Source organism: Dermacentor variabilis, chromosome 2, assembly GCF_050947875.1.
Source record: "Dermacentor variabilis isolate Ectoservices chromosome 2, ASM5094787v1, whole genome shotgun sequence".
NCBI classification, from domain to species: Eukaryota; Metazoa; Arthropoda; class Arachnida; order Ixodida; family Ixodidae; genus Dermacentor; species Dermacentor variabilis.
This window is the reverse complement of record NC_134569.1, coordinates 211,241,339-211,263,480: the sequence shown is the minus strand read 5'-3', so window position 1 is coordinate 211,263,480 and position 22,142 is coordinate 211,241,339. Positions and strand designations below refer to the sequence as shown.

At 44.6% G+C, this 22,142-nt stretch overlaps 1 protein-coding gene across 1 annotated transcript in view; it reads right to left on the bottom strand.

Annotated features, from left to right (window-relative positions):
• Nucleotides 1-1,452: 1,452 nt before the first annotated feature.
• LOC142573083 (pancreas transcription factor 1 subunit alpha-like) overlaps nt 1,453-22,142 on the bottom strand; it is a 30,689-nt gene continuing 9,999 nt past the window's right edge. Inside the window, exons 2-3 of the mRNA XM_075682597.1 lie at nt 6,842-7,377; nt 1,453-2,986 (exon numbers count right to left, since the gene is read on the bottom strand). Coding sequence (XP_075538712.1) covers nt 2,829-2,986; nt 6,842-7,280 — 597 coding nt within the window. The 5' untranslated portion in view covers nt 7,281-7,377 and the 3' untranslated portion in view covers nt 1,453-2,828. The remainder of the gene's footprint in view (nt 2,987-6,841; nt 7,378-22,142) is intronic.

Here is a 22,142-nt window from a genome sequence, read left to right as displayed (position 1 = left end):
AACTGCGTCCGTTAGAACATCTGAAACTGAGAAATTGGATTTATCAATTTACATGTTACGTGAACGTGTTACACTTTTTCCAAAAGTTTTGCAAAAGGCCTACTAGCATTTTACTGGTCTATTTGAGGGCCATATATAATACATCAATTTTTTCCGCGTTAGATGTACTATTAGATAGAATTGACAGAATTGTGATATCATTTTTATTGCTAACTTACATAGTTATGAACTTCATACTATTGTTTTCAGAAAATTTACGTTTTTTGCCAATTTTTTGTAAAAAAATTGCCGTGCGTCGTCGCACGTCGTTCTATAACAGGCACTGTAAAATTTCAGCGGGGGGGGGGGGGGGGGGGCTGGAGGAAGGGTACGTGCCTAGTAGGATTAACAGCTTCAAATCGCGAGTCCCTATCTAAATGCATTGGCACTGAATTTCACTAGCTTTGTAGCGCATAAAATAAACATTGAAACTCTACCGATTCTAAAAAAAAGAGCCTTCTGATTATGCGCACTCCATTTTTTTTTTTAACGGGAATTGTTTACAACATTAAAATATCATAAAGCTGACGCGTCAGGTTAAGAACTCTGCCATTCTACACTAGCAAACAATGTCACAACTCTGTCAGCTGCATCTCTTAAGACATCTAAAGATAAGAAAACCGCATACACAGCGATTTAAGATATATCAATAGTCTAGGAAAATAACTGTCTCGGGACCTCCGCTAATAACCTATCCATGTCACACAGACTGTATGCAACTAACGTATCATATTTTCCACTTGAGACTGCCTGCTATGCTATTTTGCAGAATGGTGATATCTGAGATTGATACTGGGTTTGTGGCATTATTTTTAAAAGTCAAGCCCTATATGAACATTTTGTTGTTATGGTCGATAAAGTTTAGGCTTGCATTAATGCAACGATCCTTGTCCTTGATTCTACTATTTTCCTATTATCCAATCTTCTTCACGACGGCCCTTTATTGTTAATTTTTGCGGAGCATCACTGGGCTCACTCACGAAGCGCGAAAATGAATTGCGTTACGTTATAGATTGTATGCTCGCTGCCTTGCTTTTTCTCTCACAACAAATTTTAGTTCAATCGCGTCAGCAAATCGCTTCATCGGCTGTATTAGTAGGGGACTCGAGCATCTTGCGCACGAAGGAACAGAAAAATTGCAGTTTTGTCTTGCTCTGAGATTCCTTTATGATTCCTCCTAAGATGATGATGGGAGCGTCGCGGATTCCGTCGCTGGACCCCACTGCTGCACTCCCGTAAGGGGGTAATAAAGAAATACTCGCGCATAAGGCTCTCGCTGCAGGCCTATCAACTCCAGATGCTTCAAATTCCTCAGAAGCCCCATACTACGACGTCTTTCACAACTCACTTGATGGCATTGGGCACCAAGCTGCATCTAACTAATCGCCCATCATGCAGTCAGTCAGTCAGTCGTTCGGTCACTAGGTTGGCCAATGAACCAATCGTTTAATCAGTCAATCAATCAATATTTTTGACAGTCATTTTCTTTCGCACAGTAAGCACTGTCACAAAAGAAAAAAAATGAAGATACGACACTTTTCCAGTATCTCTTCTGTTCATGTAAAAATAATGGCTGTGAACAGCAATACAATCTACAGTGGAATGACAATAAGCACGCCAATATGACCCAACTGTTCACATAAACTAACATGGGCTAAAGCAACGCATATAAAAAAATCAACGACCACCCAACGAAGATTGCACACAATGTGACTCTGAAGTGATAGCGCCTGCAGGAATTTACTGGTACCTTCTTATGCCGAATAAACACAAGTTCTGTGGCCCACCATCGACTGAAAAGTGTTCACGAATTATTAGATAAGCAAACTTGTTCAAAGCAACATAGAGCCGCAAGAACTAACAGCAATTCACAAAAATTTACACCGGTACAAGTGAGCAGACGCTTATACAATGCACTGAGTGTCTTGAGGTAATGACTAGACGTTCTATCAGAGTCCAAAGCTTACAAGGTTCGCCCATTGTGCCATACGGCAAACGCACTCGATGGCAACTCAGGTAACAGATACAGGAAAGGAAACATTATCATTCACCCGCATGTAGCAGGCAGCTACAAGGGAAACCGGCATGGGTTTCCTTTGTAGCTTCGCGCTACATTCGGATAGATGACACTTTTTCCTTTCATGAAACTTCCTCCACTCTGTGGAATTCCACAGAACAGATTTGCCCTAACAGATACAAGTTTAGAACAGTATTCTCTCTCATCGTTCGTCATTCGAGGTCCCATCCAGCGCATTTTCCACATAACGAAAGGAATGCAACGCCGTCATTCTGACCACCGTTTGGACTAGAAGACAAAGGTGTCTCTTGTCTAAAAACAAAACTAAAAACAAACAAAAGAAACACGTGAGACTACGTAACAGCTTTCCATGCGGATCCCTATATAGAGGTTTTTAAATAAGCGCATCATCGACAATTCTCAGCTTCTTTAACCATTTCCATTGCGCAGATTACGCGCCCACTGATTAGTTGAGACATGTGGCCGGAGAAATTGTCAAAAGAAAACGTAAACACAGTTGAAGTCGCGCACAGAAAGTGAGATCGTCGTACGCCACACACTTAAGTAGGCGGCAAGAAAGAGCGTTGCCTGATCTGGCGTTGCAAATAGTAGATGCACGGAGCTTACTACATCTCAAAACGCATGCGCGGGTAATTATTATAGGCATTGAACACGATGACGCCATTTTCTGACGCCCCTCGTGTTGGAGGCTAGTGATCCGTGGCGAAGACTATAGGAATTCAGCAAGATGGGCAGTAAAGCGGCGAGAAGTTCATGGCTCGTTGTCGTTCCTGTTCCTTTGCTGCACTTTCCGGGGGTCTTCGGGCGTCCAGACTTTGGCTACCATCACGTTGCCAGTGGGGCCCTGCTTTTCTGAAGACCAGGACAACGAGTGGCCAGCCAGGGGAAGGTAGGAACCGTTCATCAGACCTGAAAAAGAGAATACAAGAAAATACAGTAAGGGGCGCGCCTGCTTTATAATGGAAACTTCATGCTAAAATTGTAATCTCGCATAGCGCGTGTTTTAGGGACAGTTTGCACGCACAGGTTCGGCTTTTCCTCTTATTCCGCTGTCTTTAACTTTCATAAGTTTTCAGAATAAATTTTCATATCAGGGATGCCTTACGCGTTCTTGCATTCGTATATGGCAAACACTAAGTGGTCTAGTCGCATGTAACATTGCACCCGCCGTGGTTGCTCAGTGGCTATGGTGTTGGGCTGCTGAGCACGAGGTCGCGGGATCGAATCCCGGCCACGGCGGCCGCATTTCGATGGGGGCGAAATGCGAAAACACCCGTGCGCTTAGATTTAGGTGCACGTTAAAGAACCCCAGGTGGTCAAAATTTCCGGAGTCCTCCACTACGGCGTGCCTCATAATCAGAAAGTGGTTTTGGCACGTAAAACCCCAAATATTATTATTATGTAACATTGCACCCTGCTACCGCCATCTTCTTTACTCGTAGGCAAAGTTACATCCTTTAGGGTGCATCTCTGCCACACAATAATCTTCATCTGCCTTGCTTGCGTTTCCTTTCTTGAAAACACCGCGCCCACTACGTTCTTGTCGGGAATGCTATGCCAAGCTGATAACGCGCATGCCGTTCGTTACTGCGAAGTACCGGGCTCGCCGCGTTAAACAAAGGAAATGCGGACAAGACAGATGACGATTATTGTTGCTTGGCAAAAAAATTTAATTTTGCTTGAGAGTGTTGTTTGTGCGATGCAAACGCGACACTGGCAGGAATGCAGCACTGAAGTAGGCATGAAATTCTTGTTTGTTAGGTCGACTGCGTGTTATCAAGTAGCATGGTGAAAGAGTAAAGTTTATGCCGTTGCTATATTTCGAGTATGTATTAGAACTTTCATGATGTTGAAAAATGTGAAAAGTTAGTAGTACTGTGTCACTTAAAACCGAAAATGGGTTAACGACGCAGTTATGACGAGGATGAGCACCCTCAAGACTGATCAATGCCATCGGATTGTGCAAAGTTATTACAGAAGAAAGATTAATATGTGTGACTGTGATGACACATATTTCTCGAAAAAAAGAACAATAATTACAATAACCTACAGAAGAGTAGTGAACAGAAAGCCTGAGCGAAACAAAAAAAGAGTGAGGCGAATCGAGCCTGAGTAAAAAGGAGAGGAAAGCAGAAATGAAGATAGAATCAAGCCAACATTACTTAATATAATCGGAGAGAGACGCATAATGCCTCACAGTGCTCATTTCTCAATAGACACTGTTCCTTTTATTTAGCATCGCTACATTTACTTAGAACTTTGCACTGTCATTCACAATATCCACTCCGAAGTTCAGTGCGGTTGCTTCCGTCAGATTGTTCACAGCGCAATACATGTGCGCGCACGCGGACCATATATAACCGCGATCTAATAACGGCCATCATCAATTCTGTTCCACTTTTTCTTCTCGGTGGGGATGCGTCAAAATTACGTAATACTTTACTGATGTTCAATTTCTGGCACATTCTGGCTCACATATGTGAGCTGTTGTGAAGATGTAAATTTATTTGGGCGACCTGCGCTCAGGGTCGCTACACGTTGAAAAAGAGAGCTTCATATCTCCATTGTGCGGTTTGTGCAAGATACCATATTGCCATATCATGTAGTTAGTATAGACCGGATATGATCTGCAGTAGCACACGACCTCAAGGCACAAGGAGGTGGCGGGAAGAGCTATTGTTCCGTGGCCTTTGTTTCCTTCGTGTGTCTCGTGCCCTCGCACTTCTATGCTATAGTCGTAGAGTTAGGGTTCGTGCTATACGGAGTGATCATTTTGAAGGTTTATGGCATTTTCGAATATCGCCTGTTGCATAGGACATAATTGTAATTTTCGAGCTGGATGGTTCAGAGAGGCGGGTATTACTTGCAGAATGAAATCGAAACACATATTCAAATAAGTAGCAGAACTTGACTAACTCCTTAACTAATTGTACAGCACATATTTCAATTTACAAATTTTAGGCAGTGAATTTGTGAAGCGTATCCAATTCGGAAGAAGTTCCAGGATGACACCAGTTACTAGATATGCGCCATCAATCTCGCCGTCAAAATATACTGTTGGCCCACTTAATTTTCTAACAAAACACTCTTTTGTGCATTGAAACACAAAAGTAAGTGGAACGATCATTTATTTTGTCTCACACTTCGGGAAATAACGTCTGGAAACTACTGTCATTCTAGAAATTCATTTCAACAAAAGCGTCTCACAAACTCACCGGCTGCAATGTGTGCCGTAAATCAATTCAGTATTTAATTAGTCAACTTTTGTCAGTTAGTTCAATATATGTTTACATTTATCATGCTAGTAATGCCCGCCTCTTCCTTTACTCCACCTTAACGATCAGAATTACCCTATGTGCCACAGGCGAGTATAAAAATTGTGTAAAACTTAAAAATTATCAACGTGTACACTATGCGCTACAGCGGGAGCTGGCGCTTTCTCAAAGATTTGGCTTGTATCTACTTACTAATTGAAAATGCAGGCGACAAATACATCAATAGCAATTCTAAAAAGTAAGTTCTCAAAAGAAGAAGTAGCATAAGCGTTGCTCACTTGATAAACCGGCTGTTTGTAGCAAGATTGTAAGTAATATTAAAAATACCTGTTTTAAAATAAAAGGACATTTCCTTCAGAGACATACCGTCAGTGGTGGTGAGCATGGGATGGCGGGTTATACGTGGTAAATAGTCGCTAATTAACAAAAATCCAATAACTCGCTGTTTATCTTTTAGTTTCAGTTCATCGTAATTAAGAAATTGACGCGAGCTTTTCGTACCAAGCCATACGGACCTTTAGATCCTGAAAAATGTCATAGCCCGCGTAACTGTGGCACGACAAATTTCTGCCTTCAGAGAGCGCGCAAAAAAAAAAAAGAAAGACCGATACTGGGAGGCTGCAGCGAGCGCAAAGCCGCGCCCCTCGAGGCGACGTTCTGCTTACGTCACCCAGCAGAGGGCAGTCAGCGCGCTCCGACAGTGAGGAACAGAGCGCAGCAGCGCGCAGGCTGCCCGCTCTGCGTGTATCTCTCTTATGTGTGTCGTCGCCTACGTGCATTTCACCTCTGAATATGCTAAACCAACAGGCCAAGTTTTCCATCCTAATCCTTGAAAGTCTGAAATTGGAAAAGTCTGACTGAAATTTGTCGTCTTGCTGTGGGGGCCCGAATCTCTGTTAGGTGAAATTATTCCGACCTTTTCTTCGGGCATTTCTCCGGATTTATAGAAATAAAGTCGTAAAAAGAAAAAAAAAAGCCCTCCCAGTTTTGTTTTCGCACGTTCTGACAGCCAAATCTCGTCGTGCTACAGTTCCGCGGGTAACCGCGTGCTACCAAATCCAAAAGTTGATAAATCTTGTACGGAGAAATCGCTTAAATTTTCGGATTACGATAAGGCTGCTGAGACTAGAGGTTTAAAAGGCAATTAACCTATTTTCGTTAATTAGCCACTAATTACCGCGTATCACACATCATACCATGGTAACCACCATTGACGGTATGTTCCTGAGGGAACTGCCCTTTTATTTCAATATCACTATTTTTAATATTACTGACAGTCTTCGTAGATAGACGGCCGGGTATGCGTCTTTTCAACCGAGAGCTTTACATTAGGGGGACTCAAGGCGTTGGCGCGCCCTGCCGGTTGGTGCGCCAAACGCCTGCGTCCCCTTAATCTAAAGCTCTCTAACAACTAGCACTGCGCATTGCGTGCTCGCTGTTCCGCTGGCCCTTTCAACCTTCTGGGCCAGCTACAGTGCACCGCACTCGCCTTTGTTGCACTGCACGATGACCTTCTTGGCCTGCTGTTCCTGTATCTGCTGCTGCAGCGTGTCCGCGGGGTGTCGGCCCGAGTCGACGAGCTCGGTGAGGAAGCCGATGTAGCCGATGGCGAGCCGCAGCGTGTCGACCTTGGAGAGGCGCTTCTCGTACGGCAGCGTCGGAATGTGCGCCCGGAGCCCGTCGAACGCGTCGTTGATCGACTGCATGCGACGGCGCTCGCGCATATTGGCCGCCTGCCGCTGATGGGCGGCCTGCTGGGCGCCGCCAGAGCAGCGGGGCTGCGAGCTGCCTCCGCCGCCACGCTTGCGGGACCTCCGGGGCCGGCAGCACTCGTCGTTCTCCTGGTCCGGCGAGCTCTGCAGCAGACGGGCGCCGCCCAGGCTCTCCAGGTGCTGCAGGAATCCCCGGCTCAGGTCGAACTGGTCCATGTCTCGGCTCTCGCTCGGCTTCTTTCGTGTGCCCTGGGCGCTTGTGCTTGCTTCGGTTCTATCGATGACAGGCTGACTTCGCGCTCTCGTTCCTGACCTGGGTGGCAAAAGGGGTAACCGTCATTAACAAACTGAACAACAAGGTGGTTCACAATAAGGTGGAGACGCCAAGTGAGCAACAGGGGTAGACGAAAGGACGTCTCAGGCTCAGTCAGCTTTTCGGCGAAAAGATATGCCATCGTCAAAGCTCTGGGAAACCCGTCCTTTAGTCAAAACGTTGCCTCCTGCGACATTCCTTGTTCTGCCCCTGCTGATCATTGTCATTCACGGTGGTCCCTGGCAGGTTGCGACGTGCAGCAGGAACAGAAAACATAATGATAGCGTAGACTTCAAGACCAATGATGGTAAACAAGGCTTACTCTTGGGAAGCTATAGTCTAGCGATGTGAGCTATAGGGTGCGAACGTGTATGTATATCAAGTTGCGAGGTTGCGAAGCCCCAGCTTGATACATAGAGCCAGAATACTCGGCCTGTATGCTTTCATGCCGAGACTATTTACTGGCTGTTATTTTTCACTCAGGCTGCCTGCCGTCCCAACAAATATGTTCGTTGCTCATTTTACGGCCAGAGTCAGAAACATTTACGGGTAGCATCTGCGCGTAGCCTGCAGTGCCCGAAGCACTTAGTAAATATAATCGGCAATTAGCTGCACCTAACCAGACAGGGTAAATTGCTTTCAAAGGACACAGTAAATTTAGGCCATGATTCACCGCTTTTGTTCTCTTTGGATAAATGTCAGGAGAAAAGTTACGCGTCCAGAGTGGCCTGCGCGAGTGTAGCATTTGGCCCTATGTGTTGATATTGCAAAATTAGAGAGCCAACAGCCAGTCATGGCTTCATTACAGAATTATCATCGAATAATTTGTGGTGTTTTAATAGCTCAATTACGTCGTCTCAACTACAGCTTGATGGCTGTCAGCTGCTCAACACCAGAGGATCACAAACGTCGTCTTTTGACGTCATTATATGCATTTCCAGAAATGTTGCTCACCCGAGTTTTCTGTTTCGCATAAGACAAACGAGCACCGCAAACACTTTGACCTGCGTTGGAGCGCGCGCGCACACCCATGTGCGTGCGTACCTGCGTGCGTGTGTTTCCAAACTCCAAAGAAACTGCAAACTAACCGAAGTAAGTTATGGAAAATTTTAAAAAGTCGCTTTCGCCCGAAACTCAAGCATTCGATTGCGATATCAAATTATTACACAGCTATACGAAGTGAAGATTGTAGTTTTATCCGTCGTATAAACTTCGAAACAATCGCTTACTAAATTAATTAACGCGCGAACTGTCAAATGTGAACACATCTTACGCGAGGAACGCGGACACTCGCTGTTAAAACGCTGGCGTGAAGAAGCTCGGCAGCAGCAGCGAGCGAATTGACCTTCGTGCTGCCGCTCGCTTAAACGCGAACTAAGCGGCGAGAATACAGCACACGCGAAGGCGTCAGCCCTCTGCGCGCCGAGTCTGTACTCGTCGAAGATCGCTTTCAATATAGGAGCCGCGCGGCGGCACTTAGTCGCGCCATACGCATTCGCTGTCGGAGTAAAACGCCCACGGTGCATTGTGCGCGACGGAAACGGAGCGCTCCCTCTCCACCTTCCCCCTTGCGTGCGAGAGATCGAGGCACCATCCTTGGCTCGCCCTCGCACGCTTTAAATCGCACCAACAGTATATGGCCCGCGGCCACGCTGTTATCGCATTTGAACTTTATACTGAACATCACGGCGACATTGAGGACGACGGCGGAAATGCGCCTAGAGTGTCCATATAATTGCTATCGCCATAACAGAAGATGCCAAGACCGGAGACAGCCTTGAAGGGAGGTTTATCGTTTGGTCGGTCACATGCACGTTGACATAGCTCGGGTAATGGCTTCAGCTTAAGAGCACATTGCGTCGGAATTATTGGTAAAGCAGTGGCGGGAAACATTGCTCCCTACAGCCAGTATAACAAAGTCGTCATTTTCACAGCCGAATTTTCTTTGCGCGTATACCACGCCGATCACCTCCGCGCTCTTCCTCTGCGTTCAGACGTTTCGTTTTGCACCTCTCGCGCATTCACACGAAAAACCGTCGCCTTTTTTTTTTTTTTTTGCCGTACGGTAACTACACACACAGTGCAGCTCACGCCATGGCCAGGAGCAGCGCACACAGGAGTTGTACACAATATATAAATGAAGTGATAAAAAGAGCGTTAGCGGTAGATGTTCTCTGAAACATTGCGTCAGATATAGTTTCTATAAGCATACACTCCAAACACATTTAAGCCTTTATGGAAGCACATTTTGACATTGTAAAAATAACATTCACTTTTAATTTCAAATATTACTAACTGATGTGCGGTTTTTGTTAGAGCATTCCTGCGACGCTAGGTTTCCGAAACAATAGCTCACTGATTCTCTCCAATTCACGAATATTTAAGTAATTATTGCGACTGCGATCTCTCGAGTGGTTGTATGTATATTTACAACCTTGCTAAATGTCGTAGTCATGTGAAATTAACTTTTATTGCTTTAAAGCAGGGCAACATCCACGCTCACAGATCAACAATTTGTAAAGCAAAGTCGCAGTATTTAGCGCAGAGCTTCTCACTTTCTTGGATAGCGCAATCTCGCTCATTTAGTTGAGCTATCTGCCGTCGAGGCAGCGTTTTCTCGCGACAGTTAGTACATGCTGTGTTATCGTGAACCACTGTTAAAGCTTAGAACTCTCGTTTGCTTTGCTATGGTATCGTAATAAAATTCATGTAGCAGGGGTGCACGAGAATTTGGAAGCCAAAGACGTCTAAGGAGCCTTTACGCTGGCGGTAAAGAACTTAGATGAAGGCTCCTTAAAGAAGTCTTCTTACTAGTGCCACCTGTGGTGCTTACCTTGTAAACTCTTTCAGATAACCGTTACTTAAAAGAGAATTTTCATGCAGAATCTTTAGCTTATAAAGAACAAATTGTAACATCGAAGAGTACGAATGAAAAAAAAAAACTACAAACGTACGTGATACGAGCGTGAACGATGAACACATTTTTCACTTTGTCACTTATGAAGACACGACACTTAAGTATAAGGCTACACTGAAGATTGAAACACAGTTAGTAGAATTGCTCTGAAATGTGCGCTGGCTCGCATAGGCCATACGAGAAACGGGTAATTAATTCCATTCGTTTAGTAAGGAAGAATACGTAAACTCACCTGTGCGTCGAGCACAGTCAAGCACTTCGTTGAAGAGCAACGAAGAAAACGTTTTTCACTGTCGCCTACCAGTTGATCAAGCCAACAGGGTGTTTCAGCGAACCTTTTAATTTTTTTTTTCAAGGTTACCTCCTACGTACACGGCATTATATTGCATAGAACGCACCCGACCCGATTCTGATACCTTTGCCTGTCCTGCTGCGCACCGGACACCCTTTGTCACATGTGACGGCGTGTTCTAATCTTGCTGAACCCAACAACCGAGAAGCTCAATCAGGAACCGAAAACAAAAGCACGGAAGAAGACCTCCAAGTGTTGTGGTAGGCCATACTCGCCGCCCCGGACTTGAGAACCAGCGAAAGCTGGTGGACCAGGCCAGGGAAGCAGCAAAGGCCAATGGCTACCTGGACTGAGGAGGCCTCCCACTTTAGGTGGACAAAGAACTCTCTCTCACTGATTCGCATCATTAAACGTTTGTTCTCTGTCAAAGTTACCTGTGGCAGATTGCACAATTCTGCTTCATGAGGTGGTGTACTTGGATAGGCGGACATTGCTTGCAAAAAATATTGAAATGCATAATCGCCTAAATAACATAAATTCACTATGTTTTAAATAATTACCTTATAGCACACGTGGCAATTTACAAATTCTGGCGGGTGAGAATATGAGCCATATCAACTTGAAAAAGTATTGTGTATGTAACACCACTGACGAGAATTTGCAGTAAAAATGCACTGTCGTTCCACATATTTGCTTAACAAAATGCCGTCTTATGCATTGAAGCACAAAAGTAACTAGAACGCCAACGTATTCCTTTGCAAAGTTCGGGAATTATCTTGAAACTGGTGTCATACTGAGAATTCGTTTCAAGTGGACCCGGCTTGCCGATTCCCCGGCTAGAATTTCTAGATTGCAATTTGTGCCATAAGATAATTAGTTAAGGACCTAATTGGGAATATTTTGTGGATTACTCCTTTATATATTTCAGTTCTTGTGCAAGTAGTTTCCCTCTCCTCGAGTAGACCAGCTCATGGGATAGAATAGCGTTATCTTCCACAGGAAATTTTAGCACCTTTCGAAAACATTCGCTGAAACACCCAGTATAACTCCACAATTGGGTGATAACATGTTAGTGAAAATGATACAGTGCTTAAAGTGAAGGAACGGCGCCGCCGCAAAGTGAGCACTGCATGTGCGAGTGAGCCTGTTCGCCTTCTCTACGCATCTATGCGCACAACTGAATATGCGACCGACAAGCGTCCACAGAGTAAAGCTCTCCACTCTGCAACAGTTAATAAGCATGCAACAATAAATTCATATTGAACATGCCACGGTGTTCCACGTAACTGACAAGTCAGGGAAGGGTGAATAATGCACAGCACATTATCTTGCTGGTCTTTCTAGTTGGTAGCGTTGGTAGCGCCTGCTGCCTGCGTCGCCACTGAGAATCACTTAGCTCGCGAGCTAAATGACCTCGTATAAGGTTCTTTTCATTGTCTTGTAGAGCGCTGCAGGCTTGCAAAGAGAGAGAGAGACAAACGAAAGACGTGGAAGTTAACCAGAAGAAATCCACTTTGCTATCTTGCCGGGGAAAATTTACATTGACACGTGTACAGATAGCAAGGGAGAAAGGAGAGCATAGAAAAGGGGATTGGCGTTTAAGATAGAAATGACACACGTCACTATCAGAGCCTATCTCTCAGGCCGATACACCGCAGGAAGCAAACTAGCGCTCTGGCTGCATCTGCCCACGCGTCAATTGCAGCTGTAGCTAGAAAAGGGAACCTATTATGGAGCTTTAATTCAGCTTTGTGACACGTTAAAACAAGTTAGCTTTGTGACACGTAAACAGATATGGTGCTGCTCATGGCAACTGCAACACACGTAGAAATTTCTAAGCCGAACGGCTTCCTGCAGAGATGTGGGCTTGGAAGAGCCTCATAAAGCATCCTGTGTGAAGGAGCGAAAATAATGAGATTCTAATGCAATACAGGCTCTAGACAATGAAACTATCATTACTAACGGTGTAGCATATAATATTGCATAAAGCGGTACAAAATATTGTGTTAATGCAATACAGGATCTAGACAGGCATTATCAACTAACTGTCCATAATTTTACATACCAGCGGCGCAGCAAATTGTGCTCGACGCACGCCATCAATTCATCTTGCAGTGTTGTCCAGATAAGAATGGCAATTCTTTTCGACAAGTGGTCCCTAGTACGTTGTGTCTTGCCGCGCATTCGACAACGGAGCGCTGATGCTGTAATGCCCACATGGCGGCTGCAAGGACGAACCTTTCAAACAAGTAGCGTTTCCTACAGCAGGTTACCTCTTTCTTTTGAAATACTTTTAGACGTCAGCTTGTCTGGGATGACTAGGCTTAAGACAGAAATCTGCCTGACGTGCACCTTGTTATCTGTACATTAATCAAAACATAGGCGGCATCACAGATGGACGAATCATGACATATTAATCCTTACTTCAAGGGACCTAAGTATATTAGACGACTTGCGAAATAGCGCGCGCTCTTCTGTGCAGCTGCCGAACTACAAAATACGGTTGGAAAACAAGGCATACCCCGGCTATTGCTATAGATGATAACTGACCGCTTCTCGGCGAGCTGTGTTGGAGTCCGTGCTCAGATCGAGTACTTTTTCTTTGTTTATGTAAATACTAGGCTTATTACAAAATACAAGCTGTGTGTTTCCAAAAGAAGTGTTATTTCCTGTCGAGTACTGATAACGCAACATCCAATGAAATTTGTTAGGACATCCAGGCTTCGCGCCTAAGGCCAGTAACACCAAGACACATGTCGACCCTGTGTCTGTGTTGAAAAAAAATTCGGAGGATGCTTAAGCTTTGTATTTAAGATTGGAACACCACAGCATTCAGAGATGCCTGACTGCTTCTAACGCTTCCCGGCAACTCCAACTTACGTAACTTTAATGTTTAATCAGGAAACGCTGGCGGCGAATGCTATGCGCTAAGGCAAGCTTTCTGATAGAAACGTAGCCTCAATGTGTGGGACGATCACGGAGGTTGTGAACAGCCGCGCCGAAAAAAATTACATCATTTTCAGGTTTCCGTTATTGTTTCGCACTTTTCATATTTCAGTCTGAGAAGATTTAACATAAAAGATATGCGCCGTCATCCTCAAATTTGCGAGGAATAACTTTGCCATGAATGTCAGCAACACGAGAACAAGGTGAGAGCAGGAGCCAACGTTCCGACAAGTGAACTTGTTTTTTTTTTCAAGGCCTTGAAAAATATAGGTCCAGTTGTCGAAAAATTATCTTCTGCACTCACCTTGTTCTATGGTTGCTGATCGTCTTGAAATTTCATCTCCCGCATTCCCTGTCTTTTGTCAAGAATGTGAGACAAGATATGAGCAATTTTCGCTTTCGAATGGTGCGGCAATACAGCCCGCATATACTGCATGCAATATCGCAAGGCGTGGCGTGCACATATACACGTCAATATATAGAGAAATTTTTGCGCACGGGGACGCCGACATCGGATTTTGTGCGACACAAGCATCTTAAAGCTACCACTTCAAAATTAGCTGTCTTAAGTACCTTCGCAGCGTATCTTATGCCATGAAACAGAAAATCCGGGCCAGTGTCCGGCGTTAGCATCAGACTGCAAGAAAACCCACGTGAAGAAGCGATGACGTCATGTTACCAGCGCTGTACCTGCTGCGGCTCGCACTGCGAAATCCCACGACGAGCAGGACGCCGTGGCCCACTCACAAAATTGGATTAAGGAGGATGAAAGCGGATTAAGACCGATTAAAGTAGATTAAGATTGGTAAAAATTATAGCAAGGTGGACTAAGATTGGTGCGAATTAGAACTAAGTTGATTAAGGTGTAGTTTTAATTTTAGGTGACCAGTAAGACGAGTTCTCATTCTTTCGCGTTCAACTCACGTAATCGCATTTCAGTTAGAGTTACATTTATTGCAACTGGATCAGCGACGAAAGTGCGTAACACTTCCACTGCTATATGGACGCGCAACCGGTTGCAGGTATTCAGCTCTCAGTTACTCAAAATATTGTGATAGGAGTTTGGATTTAATTTATCTTAAACACTAACTTTAATGCATTCGGTACATTAGGCGAGTTTCTCTTAATTCGTAAGCATTCTTTGGTGAGCTCCTCAGTCCTGTTAGGCGAAACGGGCCTTGGATATGCCCAAAAATGCGTAGCTTGTAATGTTAATACATTTAATCGTGCTGGTGTAAATGCAGATGATTGGTAGCTTTCAAGCAATAAGGAACAATTTAAAGCAAAAAAAAAAATAAAAACAGAGTACGAACAGAGCTGCATTGGACTCCTTAGAATATGTATGTAGTGATGGGCCAACTGAAATTTGAGGGTGGGTCAACTTGAAATTTGGGGTTGTGTCAACTAGAAGTTTAGAGGTAGGCCAACTTGAAATTTGCGGATGGGCCAACTTAAAATTGGGGGTTGGTGAACTTGAAATTTGGCAGTGCAATTTTAAATTAGGGGGTGGGCCAACTTAAAATTGGGTCGCGGGTCAATTTGAAATTTGGGGGTGGGCCATCTTTAAGTTTGAACATGGGCCAACAGATATATGGGAGTGGGCCAAATTGAAATCCGGCGGCGGGCAACCTAAATTCGGTTGTGGGCAAACTTAAATTAGATAAAACAGACGTTTGGGCGAGTTGGTAAGACATATTTGAAACAGAACAGCGCGGTATTCACGGGGACAAGAAGGGAGCAACGACACGGACGAGCGCTGACTTACAACTGTAAGTCAGCGCCGTAAGTCAGCGCTCGTCCGTGTCTTTTCTACCTTCTTGCCCCGTGAATACCACGCTGTTCTGTTTCAATTAAATTAGATGGTGGCCCAACTTGAAATTTGAGGGGGGCGCAACTTAAATTTGGGAGCAGGCCAACTTAAATTTTCGGGTGGGCCTACTTCAAAATTTGAACATGGGCCAAGTGAACTTTGGGGGTGGGCAAAATTAAAACTTCACAGTGGGCTAACTGTAATTCGGGCGTGGCCCAATTTGAAATCTGGGGTTGCGCCAATACAAATTTAGGGCTATGTCAACTTAAACTTAGGGGTGGGTTGACTAGAAGTTTGGGGGTCAGGGTGGGCCAACTGCAATTTGGGCATGGGTCGGCTTACGTTTGCGGGTGGGCCAACTGCAAATTAGGGTGTAGGCTAACTATACTCCGTTCGATACATAGCAGTCAACGCTGTGGACACTAGGGCTTTCTGCAGTGGCTGCATTCGCACTTGGATATAGTTCGACGTTTTTTAACGCAATTGTGCGCAACTGTTTTTATATAGGAGCTCAGTATTGAATGAAACAAGTCTTAAAGCGAAAGCTTTACTGGCCGCGAACTTGCGATTTCGCCGTGGCGGTGCTCCGAGCAGGCACATGACGTCACACCGCGTTCCTCGTCGTCGCGTTCGCCTCCGCACGCTTCGCCAGCTGCGTTGCATGCCTGATAACATGTCGGAGAATTAAAAAGCAGAGCTCGCGTGCGCCGCAACCACAGTTGAAGCGGCAGTATTGACGGCGACAATTCTGATAAGCAGGAGAAGGCCTGGAATCGACATCGGAACGAGATGAAGAGGAAACGAATCACCAAGGAAACAGACGAACAGCGCCGAACGACTGGCTAAACGCCGCAACTTAGCTAGACAACCAGACCAACCTGGACTTGCAATCAAGATTAGCCAAGGCTAACCATGCTTGCCTTAGCTCTCGCTACAAATATTCTGGCATAGCCGAACTAAGCCCCTGCCAATATTTAATCATTAGAAACAAACACATTGTGATATGCGGCTGCTAATGTGTTATCGCAATAATTTTTATTTTTGCTGTTTCTTTTTTTGTTCTTTTATTTGCAACCTGTCGCAAGGAGCCTAACTGGCATGCTCGAGCGAGCGAACGGCTGTTGGCGAGCAGCGAGGCATGGAACGAACGCCCAACGAAGCACAGACGGAATGCGCGTAGTGACAATTTTCTTGGCCGTACATCATGCATAGCTTCCACAGTGTTGACTGCTACGTGCCCAATTGAACGCTGCCGAGCGTCTTTTGAGTTATGAACACCTCGCGAGCAAGCGAGCGCGTTGAGACGCTTGGCATGTTTTTATGGGACCTTGCCGAGACGCAGTCAGAACTCGGGCGATTGCTTGCCTGTACAAGGAACGAGCTCATAACATAGCCTTGCGTGAGCGACAGCGAGGGTGACGTGGCATCACGGCGATTCACCCTCCCCTCACGCAACGCCTCACGCGCTACTGCGGCAGCTGGTGTTCCCTTGCAATCGCTCTGCTCCGTCGAGGCGCGCTCGTGCCCGGCGTTCCGGCTCAATTGGTAGCATTGCATTGAAGGGCCGAGTGCGGCCAGAAAATCTAACAATTCTGTTCTAAGGCCTAAGCATTCTTTGCCACCGGCAAGGCCATGGGTAGACGCGCATAAGCTAGAAAAAGCAAGTAAGCAACACTGCGCAAAAACGAAGTGAGAGCCGAAGTAAATAATGCTTAGGCATTAGTAGACAATTCTCAGAATTTCTGTACCTTTTATTTGATCAGACATTGTAAAACATGAATTCACATGGAGACTGGAAACTGAGGGACAACTTCAGGAACATGAAGCTTGCTTTCCTGGTGAGCAGCTCGCATTACAGTAACAAGCTGTGCTAATAAGCTAAATAATGTCTTTTCTGCTCTAAAAATATTGGTAAAGTTTTGCACTCATGTGCACGGTAATTCATTATCGTGCACATGAGTAAACACTCATGTGTTTACTCATGAGTGTTTATCGTGCACATGAGCTTATCTTTCAATTAACAGTGGCACGCGCAATATGTAGTGCTGAAGTGTGCATGATGTCGAACTCCTTTATAGCAAACCTCTTTTGGTAAGCCCTTACAAATGCTTAAAAAAATCTGATCCCTCGCACGGGCATAAACTTCTTACCTCGGTGGTTGATGGTATCAGCTGTGGCTTTCTCTACTCTAGCAATAAATTCGACGGCTACAATGCCACTCGCGGCGCTTCTTATCACGCCAGGGTAAAGAGACGGCTGGTCGCTACCATATCATCGCCCCCTTATTGCTAAAATACTGTACGAGTAGTTTTAGTGCAATGCTAAGATGTGCTTCCATTTACAGTGCTTCGCCCTACCGACTAAATTGCCGCATTTCACAGCGAAGCTGTTAATGTGACTAGAAACGCTCGAAAACGTTATATGCGCGTTTTTTACGATGTTCTCAAAGTGCGCTATTCATCCAGTTTATAGTCTGAAGCCATGTGCGGAACATTAAGGGTGATGCAGGAAACGTTTAACTGCATTGATCAATTAAGGGCTGAATGAAAATCGATAAACCATCGTATGGTAGAGGAGTTCTAGCAAACGCTTACAAAGTTTATCCGCTGCCCTAGAAGATCCGAAGGCGTTGGAAATTTTGTATGCATGCAGAAAATGAGGGCCATGTTATGGGCGACGTGTAGCGAAAATTTGAAGTGCGCATGCAAATTACAACTTTTATGGAAAAATTCTTATACGAGCGTTCCACGGCCTTATATGGGTATTTTCAGAACGGCACAGGAAGTTAGCCCAAAGTCCCGAAAGAACTCTGCATGCCACAACATAGACATTGTAATGGAATAAAAGAAGACTTATGCGGGGTGCGTGGGCAAGGTTTCACGAGCATCAATAAATTACAGCTTTCTGAAAAGAATAACTAAAGCAAGTGCACGAAAGCGTTGTACTGTTACAGCTAGGGCTGTTATCAGCAGTTACCCTGTGTCACGAGAGATAAACAGAGAAGTCCCGTGATTGGCTTTCGAGATTTCTTAGTGTAGATTTCAGGTGCTGCATGTAAGCTGCATTACGTTTTTTTTCTTTTGTACACTCTGCTTTATTTTTAATGAACTGACGTCACGGCCATGTTGTCCTTATACACGTACACACGAGACACCTTGCACAGGCTCTTCAACTCCTGTAAGATGTGTGACCATCCTATAGCTACTGGACTTAGCTTTCGGCGCAGGTGTATATCCGCATATTAGGACATTCTTAGTGTTTCTTGTGTTCGTGCACGTACAATGCTTGTTGTCGAATCTTCTAGCTTTTTTTATTGTAGCCTGAGCTATGCATTCTTTAGATAGCTGTCTCTAACGTGGAGCCTACGTCCCCATGTTTCAAACGTAAAATAAGAGAAGAACCATCCGTCAATTGCAATCTATATTTAGTGAAGTGGGGGCGCAAGTGAAGTGTAACGTGCGGGGCAAAATTTAACGCTTTTGCTTCAATTTCAGCGTTGCTAATAATTACTGAACTGTCATTTTCGCCGCATTTTCATGCTTTCCGCGACACGTGCAGTGGGAAAAGCCTTATTTCGCGCACACTTTACAAGGAGGGTGACAGGACAAAGTGTTCTGTCCTGTTGCCTTCTTTCATTCGTTGTCAAGTGTGTGCAAAATAAGGCTTTTTTTATTGCTGAAAGTATGTTTCAGTAGATTTCGCAAGCAGCTACCACGTAGTAGGATTCTTGGAACTATTATATTTACTGAAAATAAAGGGAACGTGGTGAAGTGGTTCTAACGTTGCTCATGGGTACAGGACAGGCTGAGTACGAATTGTGAGGGTCACTTGGAGCCGCTGTCATAAATTAGATGTGCAAGAGAACCGGAGCGTCGAACGTGGCTTTTTATGCATGATGCAGTGTTTATGCCGCTTTCTTGACAGCAGTGTAATTGTCACTTTGGTCAAATTCAGGGAAAATGGGGAGAACGTTACGCCCAATAAGCTCGCGAAGTTAATGCTTTAGTTAATGATCGAATTCAGCACGCTGTCGTGACAGAACTGCTGCTCTCATCAGCGTCAAATTTAGTGAAAATACGGGAAACGTTATAACTAGTGAGTATGCGAAATTAAACATGTGGATATATGATACTTTTTAAATTCTTCATTAAGTATTCAAATGCGTTTTAAGGTCGTGATCCGCAATGTTTCTTAATGTCCCCAGAAAACTCTGTGTATATACAACGAGTTCAGATTAGTTGTAAATCTCGAGGCGCCCGCGGCTTCCTCACATAACTACACGAGTTACTTTGTATTTGGTGCAAGCGAAGTGCATGGTTATGGGTGATGTGTAGCAAATATCAAGGTGTATGGGTTTATAACACAATTTGAGGTAAATCGCGAATGCAAGCCCTTCAGTGCATATATATAGGCGTGTATTACGAACGGCGCGGAATTTAGCCCACTGACTTGGCTGAACTATAATCTTCACTACTATCAAATTTAATGTAAGATAGATAGCATTATCACCAGTGTGCTTGAGGTTTTTAATGTGTGTAGACAGAGTACAGATACTTGAAAAAATCCTTTAGTAGTTGCTTCAAATACGCGTACAGCCGTCATCCTCGGTCCTACCCAGCGTGGTAAGAGATCTGTACGTGACACCGACTTCACATTCGGTGAAAACTGAAGCTGTGGTAAGGGTGATGCGCGGAGATATGTTAATGTTCATCAATAATTGTTGCAAATAATTACTGAACTTTAATTTATCTACTATATCCATCGAAAATAAGAGGCACTCGCGAAGTCCTATGTAGACTAAACGAGCCAGCCTCGTTGCCCATATTTTGCGCAAATAGGAGGAAGATTATGACTGATGCGCAGACAACGTTGTAAGGGTGTGCGTGTAATAGGCACTTTACAGTAAATACAAATGCAAGCACATCATCATCATCATCATCATCATCATCAGCCTGGTTACGCCCACTGCAGGGCAAAGGCCTCTCCCATACTTCTCCAACAACCCCGGTCATGTACTAATTGTGGCCATGCCGTCCCTGCAAACTTCTTAATCTCATCCGCCCACCTAACTTTCTGCCGCCCCCTGCTACGCTTCCCTTCCCTTGGGATCCAGTCCGTAACCCTTAATGACCATCGGTTATCTTCCCTCCTCATTACATGTCCTGCCCATGCCCATTTCTTTTTCTTGATTTCAACTAAGATGTCATTAACTCGCGTTTGTTCCCTCACCCAATCTGCTCTTTTCTTATCCCTTAACGTTACACCTATCATTCTTCTTTCCATAGCTCGTTGTGTCGTCCTCAATTTGAGTAGAACCCTTTTCGTAAGCCTCCAGGTTTCTGCCCCGTAGGTGAGTACTGGTAAGACACAGCTATTATATACTTTTCTCTTGAGGGATAACGGCAACCTGCTGTTCATGATTTGGGAATGCCTGCCAAACGCACTCCAGCCCATTCTTATTCTTCTGATTATTTCCGTCTCATGATCCGGATCCGCCGTCACTACCTGCCCTAAGTAGATGTATTCCCTTACGACTTCCAGTGCCTCGCTGCCTATTGTAAATTGCTGTTCTCTCCCGAGACTGTTAAGCATTACTTTAGTTTTCTGCATATTAATTTTTAGACCCACTCTTCTGCTTTGCCTCTCCAGGTCAGTGAGCATGCATTGCAATTGGTCCCCTGAGTTACTAAGCAAGGCAATATCATCAGCGAATCGCAAGTTACTAAGGTATTCTCCATTAACTTTTATCCCCAATTCTTCCCAATCCAGGTCTCCGAATACCTCCTGTAAACACGCTGTGAATAGCATTGGAGATATCGTATCTCCCTGCCTGACGCCTTTCTTTATTGAGATTTTGTTGCTTGCTTTATGGAGGACTACGGTGGCTGTGGAGCCGCTATAGATATCTTCCAGTATTTTTATATATGGCTCATCTACACCCTGATTCCGTAAGCACATCAGACCGTTATAAACGCGTTTTCAGAACGCCGGATAATTGATGTATCGCTATTCTAAGAAGTATATCAGCCAGTGGGATCAATATGCTGGACATAGGGGAACGTTGTGGCTCACGTGCAGAAGTTAACTGTGCACACAGCTTTTGCTAAAAGTTCCTTAGTGAAGTTCTCGAAAGCATTGTACGTGGACAATGTTCTAAACGTGTGAGTCACATGCGAGCAACGTTTTCAAGTGGGTGTGGCTTAATTATGTGCAAGTCTAATTCTAAACGCAAATAATCGAAACAAATAGCTTTTGTTGGTAATTGAGTAATTGAATAATTGAGTAGCAAGGCCGTAACTGCATGATTTTTTCTGTGTGAGAATTCGGGTGATGGACTTTATTCACAAATCTTTGTACATCAAATAATTTATTGCCTGGCCTTCGGGCATCTGCCCGCATGGTAGAGATCGGCATAATAACGGGTGAGTTCACAAATCGTTTCGTTCGTGATTACGCTGTGAGGTTGGCCGGTCCACTCGATTCACTAGGAATATATACAGCACCAGGATTGGCTAGAATTTTCTATTACGAACAATTCCTGTGTAAAACTGCTTTTTGAATGGGAACTCCGTAATAAAATTAAGAAAGCTTATAAATTCATAAGCCCGTCCGTAAGTGCTTTTTCCATGCACCACTGCCTCCTGTAATACCATGCCCGCCATTACGACTGGCTAGTATCTGCTCTCCAGAACACATTTATCGTAAGTACTTTTCATTGCGATATCAATCACATGGGCACTCAATCGAATTTTTGCCGTCGTCCACGTCGCCGTGAGGTTCCGTATGTATTTAGGTATATG